The sequence below is a fragment of the Nannospalax galili genome, unplaced genomic scaffold (assembly GCF_000622305.1).
Source record: "Nannospalax galili isolate Female #2095 unplaced genomic scaffold, S.galili_v1.0 scaffold429, whole genome shotgun sequence".
NCBI classification, from domain to species: Eukaryota; Metazoa; Chordata; class Mammalia; order Rodentia; family Spalacidae; genus Nannospalax; species Nannospalax galili.
The window spans coordinates 1,689,464-1,710,944 of record NW_008360330.1 but is presented as its reverse complement, the minus strand read 5'-3'; the positions used below and the strand labels follow the sequence as shown (position 1 = coordinate 1,710,944).

The 21,481-nt window shown below is 43.6% G+C and overlaps 1 protein-coding gene across 3 annotated transcripts in view; it reads left to right on the top strand.

The window, feature by feature from the left end:
• The window catches only part of Tnr (tenascin R), a 443,513-nt gene that overhangs the window by 380,443 nt on the left and 41,589 nt on the right, over window positions 1–21,481 (top strand). For all 3 annotated transcript variants that reach the window (XM_008826107.2, XM_008826108.2, XM_017796366.1), the window contains 3 exons: window positions 1,017–1,167; window positions 5,689–5,958; window positions 12,070–12,255. In XM_008826107.2, the coding sequence (XP_008824329.1) occupies window positions 1,017–1,167; window positions 5,689–5,958; window positions 12,070–12,255 (607 nt within the window). The remainder of the gene's footprint in view (window positions 1–1,016; window positions 1,168–5,688; window positions 5,959–12,069; window positions 12,256–21,481) is intronic.

The following is a 21,481-nucleotide window of genomic DNA, read 5'->3' as shown; positions in this document are numbered from 1 at the left end:
CACACTGATTTATAAAAGCATGGCTCCAAGTTATATATGGAGTAGTCCAATGACATAAATAGAGACCAAAGAGCGTGTAAGAATGGCAGGGTTATAAAAGGGTCTCTCACCTCCTCTATTTTCACAGCACACACACAATTTACTATAAATAGGTAATAGAAAGATGGAGCTAGATAATAGATTATGATAAATGGATGGATATATGATATATAGATATAGATGATAGACATAGATGATGATGATAGATGATAGACAGATGGATAGATAGATAGATAGATAGATAGATAGATAGATAGATTGATAGATAGATAGATAGATAGATAGATAGATAGATAGATAGATAAAAAATTGATAATAGGTCCTGCACCCAACATGATCAAATTTCTTTCTCATTTCCTCTTCTACTCATTTTCTATTATTCTTTGTTATTTTTTTCTTTTCTTTGTGTTTCATGGTGTGACACTGAGTCTTAACTCATCTGAGAAGGGGAAACAAGACACTGACAAATTTGCACCCAGAGTAGTACCATGAGAAACCCCAAGTAGAACAAAATAATAGCTCCAGGCTTAAAAAACAAAAAACCTAGGGTAATGACTTAGACTGAAATATGGTATGTATGTTGTGTGTCTAAAGATGTTCCTACACATACCTCCAACCATTTTTTTATAAACAGTCAAGGACATACTTGCTCATCACAATAGATGCAAAAAAATATGATAGATGTTAATCATGACCAGCATGACCAGCAAACATGTAATCTTTGGCAAGAGTCAATCCACATCATCTCATGACTAGTTTTTGTTGGCAAAGTCAATAAGCTCAGGAGAAATGTTCTTGAAAATTGGTTTTTATTGAACCTTTCAGATATCATTCCTGGCCCCAGGCATTTGGCTGTCACATAAGGAGACTGACTTAGTCTCATTTTTAATTTCCAGCATCTCATTCCTTTATCTCTCTCTCATTGTATTTCTCTCCCAGTGACATTTCTGCTTTCTCTGAATCTCCCTACTCTCCAGAACAATGAAGGAGGGGTGATTGCTCAGCTCCCCAGCGATGTTACCTCCTTTAACCAGACGGGACTGAAGCCTGGGGAGGAGTACATTGTGAATGTGGTGGCACTAAAGGAACAAGCCCGGAGTCCCCCTACTTCGGCCAGCGTCTCCACTGGTCAGTGCCTCCAGCTCTACTCAAAAAACTGCCCAAAGAATAGCAAAGATTGGACATGTAGAAGATGCTAGCATGCCTCAGATCTGAGATGCTATGGGAACTTGGAGATTGTGCTAGATAGCTTTAGTGTTAACTTGACACACCTGGGTTGAGGAAGCCTCAGTTGGGGAATTGCCTCTATTGGACTGGCCTGTGGCCATGTCTGAGGGGCATCTTCTTGATGAGTGATGTGGGAGGGCCCAGCCCACTGTGGGTGGTGCCACCCCTGGGCAGGTGGGCCTGTGTTGCATAAGAAAGCAGGCTGAGCAGGGGCCAGGGGAGCAAGCCAGTAAGCAGCATTCCTCCATGGCCTGTGCTCCAGCTCCTGCCTCCAGGTTCCTGCCCTGAGTTCCTACCTTGGGCTCCCGGATGAACTGTGACCCAGGATATATAAGCTAAATAAACCCTTTCCTCCCCAAGTTGGTAGTGGTCAGAGTATTTTGTCACAGCAATGAAGAAACAAACCAGGACAGATATGGACCTACTGCACCAAATGCTTAGCTCATCACACTCCGTATTTCTCATCCTTGAAGCGTAGACATTGAGGAAAGTTCCATGGAGGAAACTCTCTGTTAAAATTCCCAGTGGGCTCTACTTATTCTCTAAGACACTTCAGTCATTAACCTCCTATTGTTATGAACTTTGTAACAGCAAGAGCATACTCATTCTCACCTACTGTAAGATTTGGAGATTTTCAACTAAGCTTTTCCAAACCTTCATCTGTTTTGCAATACTACCTTTATTGGGTTGATATGAGGATTAAATTAAATATAAAGCATACAAAATAGTTATCACTAGACTGATGAGTGCAATACTGAAAGTGGAAGCAGTAGGAGACAAACTACTTGAAACCAGTAGGCAGGGTTTAATCACTGCAAGGTGATTGTTCAAGTTGATTATTATTTCATGCCCACAGTTTATCTCATTCAGAATCATTATATTTTCAAGATCAATTCATTAATTGTGTCATATTTTGCCTTAGTGTTCCCTTAGCTAACAAAGGTTGTTCAGCTTCAGTGGAATAAGTTAGTAACTGCAATGCACATGTGTATGACTCACCAAGAGTTGCTCAAAAGTTATTTATTTTTGGTTCTCATTTATTGATGGAAAAGCTAAGATTTAGAGCTCAAGCGACTTTCCTTGTCAGTAACAAAAACTGAGATAGATGAATATCAAACAGTTTTCTTCTTCATAAATAGTAATTGGCACCCTAGAAAGCCAGTCTCAAGTCCAGAACAGAAAACTGACTTGAACAGAAAAAGAAACCACAGTACTAGGTAGTGAAGTGATGATTATCGATTAGTGCTTCACACTTTGCTATTTATATCCAAACTAAAAAGTATCAGATCATGAGACTAAGGATCAGTGTAGAAAAGCTTGATTTAAAACTACTATGGCGTTAGCTTATGCTGCATTTGTGCACCAGGATTCCAAGGCCACACCTGGAGCTCAGGATCAGGGGAAGACCCATGCCTCTAATTACTTTGCTCCAATGCCACCAATCAGGGCAGCTCTGCTTTTATCTGTTTCACATTGTGGATGCCATTTAAAATTGTGTTTTTAAAGGTAGGGGGAAGTCCTGTCATAAGCTAAGCAAGCTTCATAAGAAATGCCTTCTTGTTACTGTGCTCAAACACCATGACCAAAAGCAACTTAAGGAGGAAATTTTACTTGGGTTTACAGTCACAGAGGGTTAGGCTCCATAATGGAAGAAACAGCATGGCAGCAGTGGCATGGTGGCTGGATCAGGAAGCTGAGAGGTCACATCCTCAATGCACACAGAAAGCAAAGAGTGAACTGGAAGTGGGGTGAGGCTATGACCTCTCAAGGTCTACCCCAATGACATATTTCCTCTTGCAATACCACACTTCCTAAACCTCCTCAAACAGTACCACCAAATGGGAACTAAGTGTTCAAACACCTGAGCATATGGAAGGGTATTTCTAATTCAAACCACCATAAGGTAAAACCAAGATGCTTTGGAGAACTCACCAGAGGGCCAAGGATCTGTTCCCCTGAGGTTATGCTAGAATCTGAAGATTCAACATTTGATACAAGCATATAATACTTTTGATATGAACTTTCTCCAAATCATCCCTATGAGTGACATTAAGAAAGCGTTAGAAGACAAAAGGCTAGAAGGAGACAATGTTTCACAAGAGGAGAGAGATCGTTACAGTTGAATATTTTACTTCCAAAGTATTGAAGATACTTAAAGGAGCAAGCCCAACCCTGTCTCAATCTTATAACCTAATCAATTTTTATAAAATTTGAAGCACTTTCTTGTTTGAAAGTCCCTTAAAATTAAAATTAAAAGCTCTAGATTTAGAAATTCATATTAAAGCTAGGCAGCTTTCAATTAAGAAAAGCAGCCCTACTTAATAGTTTGGCATCATATAAAAAGTCAAAGAAAGATGAAAAAAGCCCATTCCATATGCATTCCAATTTTTGAAAGGACTTGTGTTTGTTTAGAAATTAGGGCCAGAATTGAAAGCAAGATGCTACTGCCTTGGTTGGAACAGGACGTTACTACCAATTGACCAACCAAAGGGCAGAATCCAAGGGTACAGCAGAAAAGATGGCTGGCACCCAACCCTGTCTGCTGGTTTTAGGAAACAATCATTTAATTATTTCCTTCTGCTAAGGTCTGACCTACACCAACCCCCTCCTGTGAAGCTCTGAATCCTCATCTGCACTCAGACTGGCTTTTTCCAGGCAGGCCATTTTATGAATGCAAATACAAGACCTCCTGCAGTTAGAGCCCTCTGTGCTACATAATCACATTCTAATATGGTCAATCTATTATGATTAGGGTTTTGGATCTAAAGAGCTGAAGGACAAAAGCTTTATGTGGTTATCTGATTTTCCCTGATGCCTTTTCCCCCAACTCAAAAAGCTCCGGTTCACTGAAATGCTCTCCCATCCCTGTTCTCATGGATGAAGAGGCTCATTCATTCACTCCATTTACTCAATACTCATTGGGTATCTGCTGTATTGTACTTATGCCATAGCTAGGAGGCTATTTGGCTACCTCATCATTTAATTCAATGAAATAACAAAGGTCTGAGTTACCTAAAACTGTGAGGTGCAGGATGCTTTCTGTTAAATCACATGACTACCTCAAATACAAAAAATAGAACTTCATTTTAACTCCAAACCAGGAAGCACCAAAACAGTCTAGTAATTTTCATTTTAGCAGATACTAGACCAAAAAATCCTAAGCTGCTTAATAGAAAACAGCAATGGGCTGAAGGTAGGGTGGCTGAGGAGTGGTCAACTTTGAAAGGTTGAGGGAACTCAAGGTCAGCCTGGGACAGTCCTGAGGTAGACACCCCACTCTGGAGAGAGAGCAGAAAGTAGTCCAGTGTGGACTGATTAAAATATAAGTCTTAGTCAAAATTCCCAAGGAGCAAGGAAGAGAAATTTACTTAAACTAGCTGAAGTAAAAGAAAATTTACTGTAAATACATAAAATGTTTCACGGAAACCCAGGACCCAATATGTTCCTAGGCCTCATAAACTATTTGAACCATAAAATGGAATATCAAGAATTAAGTTAGCCATTATAGCTTTCTAGAAGTTCACATGGTCACATTTCTACTTGCCAATATACCTTCTTCCCCTCGTCTTTCTCGCCTCTCCAGTTCTCCCATTGCCCCCTACCCCAAGATCAGATTTCCCTGTTTCTCTACGATGTGCTAGAGAATGGTCACACCAGCCCTGGCTCTACACAAGCTTATTCTAGAGATGATCTCTAGAGCTGGAGAACCTGGGCCACCCTGTGGACCTATAGTGGCCTCAGGCCCAGAAACACACAGGCACTTGTGGGAGAAAATAGCTCACAAGAAGCAACTCCAGAGCTGGGGCCCTTTTTATTCAGAGGAACGCAATTCCCCAAAAGGCATGTTTCATATCCACACATGCAAATGCCTCTCTGGCCTAGCACAGTCTCAGCAACGGGGTTGGTTTGGGCTCTGAGTAAGGCTAGATATGAACAACTTCTGAATACTCATGATGAGCCCTTTAGCAACCAAGTTTAGGTCTTAGATGTTTAGATTATTTCAAAGAGCTTACCTCTGGGCTCAATAAAGGTGAGAACTGGGAACCAGGACCATATCAGAAGCTCCTTCCCGGGATATCTGTCCCATTATCTCCAGAAAGAAATAGGCCAGAGTCACCCAAGCTAGTAAGTACCTTTCCCCTGCTCAGACTGGGAAATGCCAGCATTTGAAACCTACAGCAATGAAAGGAAAATGAGACTAAGTACCAGGGGACTACAGTTTAGTGTCAGTTCCATAGTGCTAATGAATGTGTCTTCATCTTCGGGGAAGAGAGTCCTCTCACTGTGTCTCACATTCCCCAGCTATAAAATGGGGTGATGAAACCCATCCTCTCTGCCTGACCAAGCTAATATAAGAAGAAAAGAAGAGGACAGATACTAAAAGCTTACTTCTAAGTCCATGTTGTTCTGTTTCTTATGCAGTAATTGATGGACCCACGCAGATCCTGGTTCGAGATGTCTCTGACACTGTGGCCTTTGTAGAGTGGACCCCACCTCGAGCCAGAGTTGATTTCATTCTCTTGAAATATGGCTTGGTGGGTGGGGAAGGCGGGAAGACTACCTTCAGGCTACAGCCTCCCCTAAGCCAGTATTCGATACAGGCCCTGAGGCCTGGCTCTCGCTATGAGGTGTCTGTCAGCGCAGTCCGAGGGATCAACGAGAGCGATGCCACAAGCACCCAATTTACAACAGGTGAGGCTGAGGTGGGACAGCTGATGATGTCACCATGGTCAGAGGCGTATGCAAGAAATGAAATGAGCACCGGGGATTCTTGTTAGCCCAGAGACTACAAAAAGGAAGTGAGAGGTTTGGGGGTCTCCTGCTGATGTTGATATTCCCTCACAAAGAAAAAGCAGTACACCTATAGTAAGGACAGCAAGGTTCTCATCCTAACCGCTAGCCAGATCTGTGACTTAATGGAACTCCCTTCCTTCTACGAGTCTCTGGTCTCCCATTTGTGAAATGACAAGTTAGTGGTGAGGACATTTGAACATCCATGTTGCTGCCCCAAATGGCAATTTTGTGAGAATTCATGGAAAGTGCCTCTTCCTTAAGACACTGTCATTTGCTAGAAACTGTTACAGAAATCCTCTAAGCCTGCAGTGGCTACATGACCACGGATGTGCCTCAGCATCATTCAAAGCTCAATCTGCAGTCAGCAGCAAACCTTCTGTCTGAGGTTCCTGAGTCATCCTGTCATTTGTAACCTCTAGCAATAAGGCTAGTGGGTGGCCTAGTTCCAATAGTTACGAAGCTGAATTAAGCCCATTATAATTGGTTTTTGCCTTGCTGTGATCCCCATCAATGAGCTTCCTCAAAGAGCTTTACCAATGAGCAGAAAAGCCAGACCCCAGACATCCTGACTCAGTGTTCAGCAGATTGGCTCCTCATTAGGCACATAGGACAGGCACCACCCAAAGGACAGGCCACCTATCTGTGTCATCAAGAGCCTGTGACCAGGTTAGTGGTGGAGTCTCAATAAATAGAAAATGTTGGTTTTAGTCTCTGTGCTTTGGGGAAGTCACATGTCAAGAAATGTCTCTGCCATCTCCAAGTTGTCCCAGGGACCAAAGGAAACTGATAACATCTGGAAGATCCAAGAATCAGTGTCTTCTGAAGAGCCACTAATCCACATGTCCTATTTTGGGTTGTAGCCCAAGCTCCTGCTATATAATGGAATGAGTTAAAGGGCCCCCCAAACCCTCAATAACTAGCACCCCTATTCCACCTAGGCTTTCAGTCTTTGACAAATAAGACAAAGAATGAGATACATGAACCCCAAAATATGCCCTCAATTGTAGCAGGTGATTTAGTGGCTAAACAGATTTGCAAAGTGAATGATCAGGGAAGATCTGGGCCAGTCTGCTTATGAGGGAATATGGGAGGACTACTCAGGTTAGGACTCAGGTAATGGAGAAACAGGTAGCCTTTCCATGAGAAAGGAGAGTAGACTAGCAGGGACCAGGCTCCACTGCTCAGCTCAACACTTAAATAAGCCCATCTTCAGCAAAACAAAGTAGCTAAGAGTCTTGATGGGACTCTTCCCATAGAAGAGAGCAAGTATAGACACTGGTGAACTTTTTCCTTAAAAGCACCTGTGGACACTGGCAAGCTTCAGAAGGCAGGGTAGTCTGATAGAGACTTTTTAAGGTCTTCTCTCCATCTCTGGCCCCCCCCCCCCCCCCCCGCCTGGAATAGAGCCAGTGGGTTGTTTCACTGAACACACCTTAGGATCCCTAAAGACCGAGTGTGCTTCTTAGAATAAGGAATCAAATTCTTCTCATCTCTCATCCATCCTCCTTCACTTAAGCAAAAATGTTCAAGTGAGAACATGAGGAAGGATGTCATATAATGTCCTTTCTTGATCTGAAAATTCAAGGTCAACCCTCAACACACACACACACACACACACACACACACACACACAATACACTTGCTCAGGCTGGTCGTATCTGCTATGGACCACAAGTTCTGCATTCTTTTCTTAATTTCAAGATAGTTTGTGTTTGTAAAGTGGTTTCTTTGTGTTCTGCTCAGATAAGGAGTTTGAAGAGGCAAAAAAAGAAGAAAAGGGCTCATGAGCAGCACGGTGAAAGGCAAACTCTAATGTTTAAATCGCCAAGATGGAAGCAGCACTGGCTGGTGGCCCAGGAAAATTCCAATCAAGACAATAGCATCCTGCCTCCTCAGAGGGAGCTCCCCCTGAGTTTCAGTTCACTGCAGCATGATTCTCTGCTTCTGATTGCCTGGCAGATTGGCAGCTGTTAGGTGGCTGCTTCTCCCTGCAGCCTCAGCCTGCACCTCAGACCTGCGCCTGCTCCCTTAGGCTCCTAGAGGGGAGAGGGAAGTTGGGGTGGGAACAGACACACAGCTTTGCACACAGATTCTTAAAGCCCAGAGTTGGCAGGTGCCAGATGAATGATGAAAGGGTACCCAGACCCATGTGGTAGGGCCCTCAGTCATTTCAGAATTCCGCTTAAATTCAAATTAAGCAAAGTGTTTTTCCAGGTGATGGCTTCTACACTAGGAGTGCACTAATTGCGCAGGCAATTAAAACTGAGATTTGCTTCCTGCATGGTGAGCGGGATGTTAGAGTTGCTCTGAAAAGAGGAAGAACCCTGAGGAAGCAAACTGGGGCCAGTGATTAGAAAGAAGTCAATTTAGGAGAAAACAGGAGGCCCCTCCCACTTCAGCAGCCTCAGGGGGATTCTACAAATTGAACTGTCTCCCTTCCCTGGAGGTCTCTCTGAGCAGAGCTCTGGAGGGACTTAGACACACACACCCTCCCCGCAGCCTTCAGCCTGAATTTCCCAGATGGGCAAGTTGAGATGAGGTCACTAAGGAAGACTCTAATTCACTGTGACTCTAACCTCATCAAAAGGGGAACTCTGGGTAGAGGCAGACATGCCCATAGTAGAATGTCATGCGAATATGAAGACAGAGACAAGCCAAGAGATGTCACAGGACAGACATCAAATCATGAGATGCTGAGAGTCACGTCACAGACTCCATTGCAGCGCTCAGAAGAAAGCCATGCTGCCAGCACCTGCATCTCAGGCTTCTAGACAATGCCTTCCTACTAAGACATCCAGTTTGAGGCAACATGTAGGGCAGCCCAGGTAACAAACATAAACACCCAAGCCACAGAGTTTCATGCCCCTCCCTCCTTAACAGTGTCTCCACTCTGGGATTCTCCAGGAAGTTCTTTTACAATTTCAACCTGGATGCCCTTGCCACCCCAGCCAAGGGTGTGGACAGCACAGGGGCTTTCTGCTTTTGCAAGGCCAGCTGCCCTTGTCACAGCTGTTCTTTTTCCTGTACCACCTCACCCTAGGCATTTGTAAATCCCACGACTGAAATATTTAACAAGCCATTCCTGAAGACTTGGAGGGAGGAAATAAGACTGAGAAACGGATAATACACATTCAGTTGCTTACCCTGCATTTATTGAACATCTGCTGAAGCCAAGCACTGCTCTTGGCATCGAGGCTATAAACAGACAAGGGCCCATTTCACATGAATGGCCTTCTAGTGGGGAGAACTGGACAATGAAAGGAAATGAAACACATGAGATCACTTCAATAGTGAGTTCTGTGATGAGAAGTGAAATGAACAGGACAGAAGGAGACCTCCATTGGACTAAGACCATCCAGCTAAGAAAGCAGCATTTTAATGAACTATATGGCCTAAGCCATGCAAGATCCAGAGAACATTCCAGGCAAAACCAGCAGCTGGTTCAAAGGCCCTGAGTTACAAATCAACTTGATATGTTTCAAGAATAAAAAAGACTGAAAATATTACATGATCTGACCACTCAGAGCACACTCAGACCCCTACCATTGCAATTAGGAGTGTGTAATAGGGAGCAACAGGAAACTTCTAAATAGGAAAATCTCACCTAAAAGATATTTTAGGGTCTAGACAGGCTACTACCAGAGTTCACAGCCCCAAATTCCTCTAGACAGCCTCAGCTGGCCATCTGTCTTTGCCTTATAACTGGTCTGCTGACCTGTTTCAGAGCCATGCTCAGTCCCCTCCTGCATGGATGTCTTCCAGCTATTCCTCCTAGTGGTCAGACTTTAAGACCAGAGAGAGCAAGTGCTTTCACCTCATCCCAGTTCTGAGACTCACCTTCCAAGCCCTCATTCTAGGAATTACTGGCACTGCAAATACCCTGTCCTTTCAGATAAAACACTGCCCCCTTTCCATAAGGCACAGATCTTATGACCAGAATACCAAAAGTCACTGGCAGGGATTCTACTCTATGTCCTTTATAAAAAGAGAACATTCCCAAGATAACATTTTTGTTGTTGTTCTGAAGACCACTAGGTACAGGTCTCCACCCTGATTAATTGCCTTTACTCCTGTGATGTTTAATATTATCAACTTGACAGGATCTAGAACAACCTACAAGACCAGTCTCTGGGCATTTCTGTAATCAGTTTCTAGATTGGGTTAACTGAGGTGGTTAGATTAATTAGGACCCATCTTAAATGTGAATGACATCATTCTATGGCGTTCCAGACTGCATAAAAAGGAGAAAGTAAGCTGAGCATTGGCTTCATCACCTGCTTCCTGTCTATGGATGTATGCAATTTGACTAGCTGCCTCACACTTGACACCCCAAACTGTGAGCCAAAATAAATCTTTCCTTCCTTAAGTTGCTTTTTTTCAGGTATTTAGCCACAGCAATGAGAAAAGTACCTAATACAACCCCTATGCAGTTCAGGCCACAGACCCCAGACCCTTTGCCAAACCTCTCCTCTTGTAGAGATTCACCTCACATGCTTTGGTCCCCACGCTGTTCTGTCCATTTGACTTCTAGAGAAATAATACAACACATCAAGGATATACAGTATCTAGTATGATAATTCACATTTCCCAGAAAAATAAGGGGCAGGGGCTAGAGAGCTGCTTAGTGGTAAAGAGCACTGTCTGCCCTTGCGGAAGATCCAGATTCGATTCCCAGCACCCATATGGCAGGTAACAACCATCCATAACTGCAGTTCTAGGACATCCAACATCCTCTTTTGGCCTCCAAGGGCTTTGCACGACACTGGTACACTTCTGTATGTGCAGGCAATGCACTCATACACATAAACTAAAAATAAATAAATAAATGAATTTAAAAAAAATAAGGTGCAGAGATATTCTTCTGCTCACTACCCCCCCCCATCGCCATTTACATCACTAAGCAGATCACTTCTCACTGGAAACTTCTGCTTTCAGACAGATTCAAGTTCACAGCAGTCCTCACAGGAACAATTGAGGGGTACTTGCCTGACATTGGCAAATTTCCACAGTCCACTTAAGGTTTTCTCAGAACAGAAGACTGGACCACTCCAAAGTTCAGTTCATGCCACAGGCACTAGAACTATTTGGAACTTTTTAAGTGACAGATTTTCAAGGCAGCATTTTATTATACTGCAAGTTGTTTACACTGTTCCTTCTCAGCCTATGGAGGTGGTCAGTCCTGAGGAAGGGAAACAGTTCCCTGACATTGTGGGAGAAGCCCCATACCCGTAGCCTCTTCACTGCTTGGAACTCTTGGCATCCCCAGAGCACACATCGGGGATTTGGGAAGAGCTCCAGAGATAACAACCCTGCTAGGCTCGGACACTTGATTTTGTACCTGGCACCATGCCATGCATGCCACAGGCATCATCTAAGCTGTACAACAATCTGACCATCAACACTATTTTCACCTTTCATGGAGGTGGACATTTAGTCCTAAGAGGTTGAAAAATATGTCCATGATCCATTGCTCTAGGTGCCAGAACTGGTTCTCACTGAGCCTGACTCCTGGCTTCAAAGTCCATATTCTTCCCTCTATATCACATCCTCTATCCAGATCTTGAATTTCCACCTTACAAACTTTTTAGTTGTATCAATACAAGTAAACCCAGGAAACACATCCTGAAATCGGCCATCTTCTTTTCTCTTGGTGGTCATATCTATTCTATTTTAACCAGGAGATTATCCCTGATTTTTTCATATTGGGTTCTCCTTTACTTTGTCTTTAAACTTCTGGTACTAACTGTCTCATTTACAAGTTTCTAGAACACTACTATTAAGTCTTGGGTGGTCACAGAGGAAGCATAAAATGCATTGAAGTTCAATTCTCAACAAAACCTTGACCAGCCCAAGGAATAAGTCATGGCAGACCAAAAGGTGAAAGAGCAACTTCAGGGTTCATTCAGATGTCAGGAGGCATGGGCTTTCACCTCACAGTTTGTTAGTATTCAAGAGGTACCACAAATGTACATAATTTGTGTGATGTTGGCGATATTTGTCTGTTTCTAGAGATCGATGCCCCCAAGAACTTGCGAGTTGGTTCCCGCACAGCAACTAGCCTTGATCTTGAGTGGGATAACAGCGAGGCAGAAGTTCAGGAGTACAAGGTTGTGTACAGCACCCTAGCAGGAGAGCAGTACCATGAGGTGCTGGTGCCCAGGGGCATTGGTCCAACAACCAGGACCACCCTCACAGGTAAGTAAGACCTGTCTCTTAGGAGCGTGTGGTGATTCAGTCTTAGGTCTCTCCTCAACTCATTCACTCCACATCTAATCCACCAACAAATCCAGCTGATTTAGTATGCTAAGTTCCTGTCAAATACATCTACTACTTTGGAGTGTATTGCTATCACTCATTCTAAGCTACTTTCAAGATGGCATTACCCCCAACACACATTTTTCATCTCCATCTAATCCACTCTTCATCCCATCAAAATGGAATCATCTTTCAGAGTACATTTTTATTATGCTGTCACATAATTTGTGCATACACTCCAGGGACCTCACATTGCCCTGTGGGTAAACTCAGTCCCTCAGGCCAGCCTACTTTCCTCTGCTTCCCCCAGGCTGCCTCTTCTTGATGCTCTGGTGCCCTCTGTACCCCTGGCCCACAGGCCTGTTTTCTGCCCTTCCTCAAACATCCTGTGCCTCCTGCTCCAGGTGTGATTGCCACACCAGCATCCCTCACTTTGTGAGGAACGAGGTCGAATAGTCCCACAGTCAGTCACCTCTTTGCACCACTCACTGTCTTCTGACACTTACAGGCAGGATTATTTGATTATTGATCTTCACCCTAGACCTAAAGCTTCATGAAACTGAAACACATTTGCTTTGTATCGTTGAAGTCCCAGGGTTCAGCACAGTGCCTAGTACATACTAGATCTTACATCAGTATTTCTTGGATGAATGAATGAATGAATGAATGAATGAATTGGCAAAAGTTTAAAGTGAAAGCTTGGTCATACCTTCTATATCCTATAAAGAGTTTGAGTTTATTCTAGAGGACAATAAGGGGTCATTGAGAGCTATTATTTACTTACTTACTTACTTACTACTTACTTACTTACTTAACTTTTGAGACAGGAACTCACTATGTATCCCAGGCTAGCCTCTAATTTGGGATGCTCTTGCCTCAGCCTCCTGATTGCTGAAATTACAAGTGAAGCACATATTGCTGGGAGGGGGATTTTAAGCAAGGCAGTGCAATGAGTAGGCATGAATGGGGTAGGGAGGAGGTCAGGGCTGAGACAACTGGTCAGGAGACTTGCTGGTGTTAAAGAGGATGGTATATGGACTGAGGCAGTGCCCTAGGTCAACACAAGGCCTGGCTAGAAAGCAGTTTCTGTCCACAGGAGCGTGAGACAGCATGGTTCTTTCTGGGTCCCCCTAACACACCCTCACAAAAAAAATACCTGCCAGACCTCACCAAAGTGTGGGTGCTTGAAAGTGAGGAGTGTGGCTTTCATGTGAAGGAGATGCTGTAAAAAGCAGTTGTGGTCTGGGAGCTGCCCAGGAGCCCACAGAATTTGTTTAACTTTTGTTTTGGCTTACAAAAGCATTTGCTGTCTTACTAGACCAGGAATACACAGCAAAGAGTGAGAACAGTAAACAAGAGCAACATAATCAAATCTGGTTTTCTCCTGAGCTGAAATCCCAGACCTCCTTGCCAAATGAAGCCAGTTAAAGTAAATATAAAAAATGTCGTTTCCAAACAGATACACTCCTGGTAACACAGCAAGCAAGGAGATGGGAAGATATGCTGACCAAGCAGGTTAACAGGAGGGAATTAGACATAGAAGGGACAGCACAGCTGGTGTGCAGGCCTTTGCAGAGAGCCTGCGACATTCATAAAAAAAAAAAAAATTTTGTTCAAGAAAAAACTGAATGATAAAGATGGAAACAGCACATCTCTGCCTATAGCCACAGGCTGATCTGGCAGTTAGCAGTTTTACAAAAATGATGGCTAGTAGTTTGGATGGAGGCTAAAAATCACAGAGAACCCAATCACGGCATAGTTATTATTCCCTACTATCAGAAGAAAAAGAAGAGTTTACATTCATTGATTACCTGTCTTATTTCACATACTTGTAGCTTAATTCATCTTCACCAAACCTCACAAGACAAGTATTGTTAGCACTCCCATTGAATGGATGAGAAAACTGAGGCTCAGGGAATCTAGCAACTTGCAAAGTTCACAAAGCTTAGCAAAGGACAGGGTGATTCAGAACCACTTCTGAGTCCCAGATGGAGGTTTCCCTTCTCTGATTGCCTTCACTACAGAAGTAAAATGTACAGTCCAAATTTAAATGCCACAGACCTATAGGGGTATGGGAGATTTATTACTGAGCAGTGGGCTCAGATAGGTTGATATTTTGTGTTCCAGTTGAGCTTATGAAAAAATTATATTTATAAAATATATCTCACATAATTATCCCAGGGAGCTCACTGCTGGGGAGATTTATAAAGGCAAATCACGGTATGATTTAAGGAGGAAATATAGGCATGTAAGAAAATCAAGTACACTACACTCCTATGCTGAGATGCTAGTTCCAAGGACTGCTGATGTCTTGCTGCAGTATCTGGGGGAATAAAAGAAAAGCCCAGGAAGAAGAAAGGGGAAAGAGGCAGACAACTGATCCCAGTCCTAAACAGCTGTACTTTCTAGCTCATTCCCCTACTTGAACCCTGAAGTGGACAGTTTCTCAGCTTCCAAGGCCTATGTGAGCCCCTAGAAACCTCAGTCTTACTTGATCTGAACCCATAGTCAACAGTTCCCGTGTGATTGGGGCAGAGCTGACCTTCTTTCTAAGCCTTGTGTTTCTTCATTTGTGAGAGTGACCCCACGAACTTCATAGTGCCATCACGAAGCCTCGACCAAATCACGTTACGTATTCAGTGGATTCAAGGTTGTGCTATTTAACATGGGGAACTCTAAGTAGATGATGATGGTAGAGAAGAAAGAGGAAGCAGAGTATGTCAATTTGATGGATGATTTAGGATGACCTCTTTTGATGAGCACGATGCCCACAGTAGATGTGGGAATCAGCAGCATAGGCATCACTGGGGAAATGTGAGAGCTGGCTTCTGCCAGACCTGCTGAGTCAGAGCCTGTGTTTCAGAGCAAGTTCATGGATACATTCATTAACAAAAAAACATTTATTTAGAGCACAGTTTTTTTATGTCACCCCTCTCCAATTTGAGACTCACAGCTTCCTGGAGGCACATCTTTGCGCAGGTTTCTTAATTCCTTATGCTTCAGTGTCCTGCTATTTGCCACAGAGTTTCCAAGAGGATTAAAAAGAATCATGTATATATCAGTGTGTGTAAGAGCTGAAGGTGGAGCCTGGAGCACACGGACTGCACACTAGCTGTTGTCACTGTTTTCTTCTCCACAAAGTTCAGACCTGGATCCGTGGCACCCTGGCCTTCCCTTGGCACAACTTCAAGCCCCCTTTATTCTCACAGTTGATCACTGCCACTGAAAAGCAATGGTGTCTATATTTCCTCTTTGTGACAGCAGCCCTTGCCTGTGAGGCCACCATTGACCCTTTGCTGCAAAACCAAGGCCCTTCCTAACCCTGGGGGTTCTGAATCTTTCAGAGGGCTTACAGTACACATACTCTTACTAGTGCCCCTTCACAAACTTATTTTTCACATTCCAGAGCCCAGGCCCAGGTCTAAAATCCCAGGCATTCCCTCGTTACTCTCTGTAGGCAATGCCCAGAGAATTCTCCAAGGAGCACAGATTTGTTTCTGAACAATAGACAATGCCTGCAGTGATTTTTTGCTTTGCTTTGCTTGGGTGGTTTCTGTGTCTTTAATGATAAGTCGTTGTTTTTTTTAGGGTCAGCCTCCAAATCTCCATGATGTCTGCTTGGTCCGTGCTCTATACCTGGAGTTTTCACAGGGTCCCCAAGTACTACAACCTTACAGGTTCATCAACGCCCCTCCAGGTTAGAAGCTGGCACCATGTAGCACAGACTGGCAGTGCCACTGTGCTCTGACAATAAGCCATATAGAAGACTCTCGATGAAAGGAGGGAAGGAAGGAAAGCCTGGGTCCTTGGCTAGAATGTGGTCAAAGGAACATCCTTCCTGCCTGGGGCTAATGCAAAATGTAAACAGTATTCTGCTCACTATGTCTGAGGTGACTCCTCTACTCTGCTCTGTCCTCAGAAAGACCAGAAAGGCATGCCTAGCCACAAAGGAGAGGCTGCTGGCCACCTACGCTCTCTCTCTATCAGACTCCCCCATGGACAGAGGTCACACTTGTGGAGCTTTTTAACCAGGAGACGAAGTGAAAGGTGCTGCCCTCCACGGTGCCTCATGAAGTGCTTCCTAGCCAGCTTCTTCCCTGCGCTCTGCACTTCAGTCCGAAATCAACAAGCTAATCAGAACATTCAACCACAGGGCGGGAAACCTGGGGCCTGCCGGCATTGTGGCACAACACAGGTAGCCAGCCATATGTGCCACAACTCAACTCATACATGCTCATATGCGCACACATATTGTTTATATTGTACAAATACAGATACATACACATGCACACACTCACACCTACACAGATGCACTCACATAACCACTCATTCATGCTCACATGCAGCAACACTCATGTGTTCATATGTATACATACACATTCATGCTGTCATGCAATATCCACACACTCATATACACTCACACAGCACATTCATACTCTCACATGCAGCAACATATGCTTAGATACACACATTCACATGCTCACACACAAGTACACACAATTGCACACTCACACATATACATACATACTCACCACATTATACCATATGCACTCCATACTTTCATATATACAAACACTTACAACTACACTTGGGCACACATGCACACTCATACCACATAGGCACACACATACATAAGCACAAACATATAAGTACACATAGACACACACGCACATACACACACACACACAGAACTGGTATCTACAAGCATGCCACATCAATATGATTAGCCATCTTCAAAGCCTCTAATTATTGGGGAATGTACAATGTGGGGCCACCTACCAAACCCCACATTTCATTTTCAGAGCCCAGTAGAGTCTAGAGGTGGGAGGATAGGCTCTTAAAAGATGCATTGCGGGGGTGGTGGGTACTAAAGAGATGGCTCAGTGGTTAAGAGCACTGTCTGCCCTTGCAGAGGAGACAGGTTCAATTCCCAGCATCCACATGGCAGTTATGAACTACCCTTAACTTCAGTTCCAGGGGATCTGACACTCTCTTCTGATCTCCATGGCATTGCACGACACAGGTACACTCACATACATGCAGGCAATACATTCATACACATAAAATAAGAATAATAAATAAATAAAAGATACATTGCAGATGTGCTGCTCACAAGGGGAGATTTTCCATGAAGGAATTTAAGGCTCCAAAAGGAATACAGGCATCAAACCAGTATCAACCCAGGGACTTATATCCACTCCACCCTGTGTGACTCCCCTGCCGTGCCAGTGCAACCACCATCAGCACCAGGCCTTAGACACTTCTAAGGAGGAGAGGTCAGGCCTGGGGACCTGGGGATCTGTACTAGACTAAGCTCAGCCTCCTTTGGGCGAAGTCACAGTGACCCCAAGTGGGCACTTTGGTAAGGCATCCTTTAAAAGTGTGGCCTGTCATGGGGCAGGAAGGTGTAGAGTGAGCTGCTGGTCAAGCAGAAGACGAGAAGGGGTCAAGGCTTGGCTTCCATATACCTCCTCATAGAGCCAGGTTTCTTGTATGTGCGAAAACCTCAGAGCAACTAGAACCAGGAGAAAAGCCAGATTGGAATGTTCCATTCCTGCTTAGGTTTCTTCAACAGAGAGCATTTACTTCTAGCAAAGAACCAGAGATGGGATGTTCCTGTAGGACAGGAGTGAGGAGCCATCTTCCCTATTAATTTCACTGGTAACAAGAAGATTCAGTCTTAGAGAATGCTCTTAAACATTATTTTCTTTTAAAATATGTGTTAAAGTTAAGATAAAGTTGATTGCTTCTTTCAATGCATGAACATCATCCATACTCCCTAGAAGCAGAGAGAGGTTCCTCAAAAGCCCGACTCACTTGGGAACCCCTGAAGAAATACCTTCTTATCCAGGATGGGGTGGGAAATGTCAGGGAACATGGCTCTCCATTTAACTAAGAAGCAGACCATTACCTGTGAGTTGTGATGTCAGGGCATCTTAGACAGTCTTCTGTCTCCAAATATCTCTCCATCTGTGAAAGCACTGAGCTCTAGAATCCACCATTGGGAAATTTCTCTATGCTGGTGCATTGCATCTAGTTTTAAGTTTTCACAAATAATTTTGCCAGATATGACTCAGCACATGCTGTCAAGACCAAGAGACTGACTGCAAGCTCCTTGAGGACAGGGTTCTTATCTTGTTCCTCTCTAAAAGCAGAAATCCAGTGCACTAGGACCAACTAAATCCCAATCCCCAGATTGGTGGATTGAACTGTACAGACATGTGGGAGATGCCCTTGTGGTTTTAGAGATGGAAAGCATCCATAGTTCTTCATGCCCACTTGAAGCCAACCAAGCCTGCAGGTGCCAGATGTTTTATGTTTGTTCTTGCTGGCAAGAGATAATCACTCCTTGGGCCTCCTTCTCCCTGCAGCATGTTCCTCACTAGCAGCCACAAGCATGGAGAACAGCTTTCCTCAGCAGGGGCAGGTGCGTGGTTTTGCCTTCATTATGTTCTTCATCTTAGCTAGCTTTCAAGGTCCAGCCTAAGCCTCTTCTCTCACTACTAAAGCCTTGCTGTGGTTTCAGAGGAGGATAGACTCAGCTAGGCTTTAGCAGACTGTATAGTAGTAAATCATTCTCAATTCCAATTTGTTTATACCAGTCTCCAAAGCCAACCTATATGACTCTTAGGAACAGAAACCAGAGAGAACAAGACTTGCGTTCTGAACCTTATCCTATATTAGCTTTGTGGTCCAGGAATGGACTTCTCTTAGCCTGTATTTGTTCATGAGCAGAGCTATATGGGAACTAAATAAAGACATGCACATGTCTCTAAGAAGCTTTATATGGCTAGCAGAGTCTTCTTCACCATCAAACACTCAAAATCCTTGTTTTAACCTCTTCTTTCTTCTTGCCCTTTCTTCTTCATTATTCTTCTAGATTATCTGTTGCATGTAGCTTAGTGTTTGGCATAGCACAGGTACTCAATAAATAATTAATTTGCTTTTCCAGTACAGATTTTTTTTTGATCCTCAAAAAGAGAAAAGTGATGTCTGATCAACTCACTTCATAATCCTCAGCCCACAGCCTATGCCTGACACAAAGGACGTCCTCAGTAATATTTGCTGAGTGGATGAGCTTTGTGCTTTAGGGATTCGGAGAAGAATGAGTATGTAGTGAAACAGTTGAGGAAAGTGTCAGCCTCTGAGATGAACAAAGGAAGTTCTATAAGGGATGGAGAATGGTGGCTTCCTATGGGACAAATTTCTGAGCTTTTGTTAAAAAAGGGAACAGAGTCGTTTGTATGGTACCACTTGCAGGAACTGGATAGAAAAATAAAGAGAGAGTTGATGGAGAGCAATGGGGTCTTTAAAGTAAGAAATCCCTCAGAGTGCTGAGTGCTGAGAGAGCAGTGTACCAGACTTGCCTCAGATACACGTTTTCTTTTCTGGCAGAACTGCATTTTACCTACTGGCAAAGAGCAACAATTCACTTGTAGCACAGGAAGAAAGCTGCTGAAAATCAAAGGAAAGCAGCAGGCACAGACCTATGGGCAAGTCCCACTTCCCCATCCCCTAGACAGAAATCCTGGAAGAGAGTGCTTTAAATTCTCCTCTACTGTTTTCTGGGAGAAGATGATTCTATTGTAAATTATTGAACATTTCATTTAAGCTTCATAAATAAGAAACTTGGATGAAAACATTACACGTTAGATCTGCTTGGCAACATATAATTTCTGTCTTACTCCCTTGATCTGTCACCCTTCGTCTACATTGGAGAATTTCTACTTCATTACAGGCAATTGAAGGTTTCAATCGGTTGCATGGGAAAAGTAGTTTGTGCCCAAAGGTAATCTAATTTCTCCAACCAAAGGTGCTCTAGGACACGTGAAACATATCGATGGCAATAAATATGTGTTTTGAATGGATCTGGGTGTGTTCCAGCCACTCAGTCTGGAGACCGGTAATGAAACCAGCCAGGGGCAGCTCCTCTTGAATACCTTGACTTCCTGAGTCATTGGTTTCCATCAGAGTCAGGTGCCAAGCCTCAGCAAACCAACAATAGGTATATGTAGGACCAACCTGTGCCTGCCTGGGAAACTTTTTGTAGCTGATGAGGCTCCCAGATTAAAGGACTTTAAAGTCCTGGAGTAGTTCTCTGGGCAGGGTAATGTTAATATTAGTGACTATCATTAGGGGCAAGGAGCTATACACATTGATTCATTGAATCCTTACAATGATCCTCTGACATGGAAACTTATCATTCCCATTCTACAGAAACTTAAGCCCAAAGATGGTAAACAATCAAAGATATACATGTGGAAGGTGGTCCAGAATGCCAGACTTCAAACTTCACCTCTTCTCAGAATGAAGGCCTGGGGAGAAAATGAAGTAAGGGCTAGGAAAAGCATGTAGCTGGTTTGAGAAGGGAAAATAAGGCCTGATTCTAATTCTGCCCACAGCTTCACTGCATTCCTTCAAGGGGGACTGACCAGTAAGACCATGTGGGCTCTGCTGTAGTCACACACACACACACACACACACACACACACATGCATGCGCACACACATACACACACACAGGGGTATTTATAGTATGGACTGAACTAAAGCTAGGAGTAGAACAGAATCTTCTGACTCACATGCAGCATTCCCCTTGGCTAAAACAAGTCATTGGTTAAGAGGAGGTGACTCAACACATTTCCTATCACGATCATTTGTATTACCTCAAGGAAGTCACAGCAGCCCTAGGATCAGATATGGTTATCATAAGAAGTGCTTCCCAAGTCTTGAAACCTGAGGCCAGGAGTCTGGAAATCATCTCAAACTGGTCACAGACTTATTCCCAATATCTCAATTTTGCTTTATTAAAAAAAATTATACCAATTTAATATCATTCTCCTCAAAATTCATGTCTACCCAGAACCTATAGAGGTGACAGTATTTGGAAATAGGGTCTTTAGAGATGTAATCAACCTAAGATGTATTTGTGCTGCATTTGCTTGCTCTAGTGCGATGTGACTGGTGTCTTTTAAAGATAGAAAACATGGATGCCAAGGGAAGCCAAATACTGATGGCAACTAGCAGAAGCTAAGAAGAGGCAAGGTGTGTTCTCCCTGAAAGCCTGCTGTGTGTGGCCCTGCTGATACCTTGATTTCTGATTTTAGACTCCAGAACTGTGAGAGAATATATTTCTGTTGTTTTAAGCCACCAGTTTGTGGTAATTT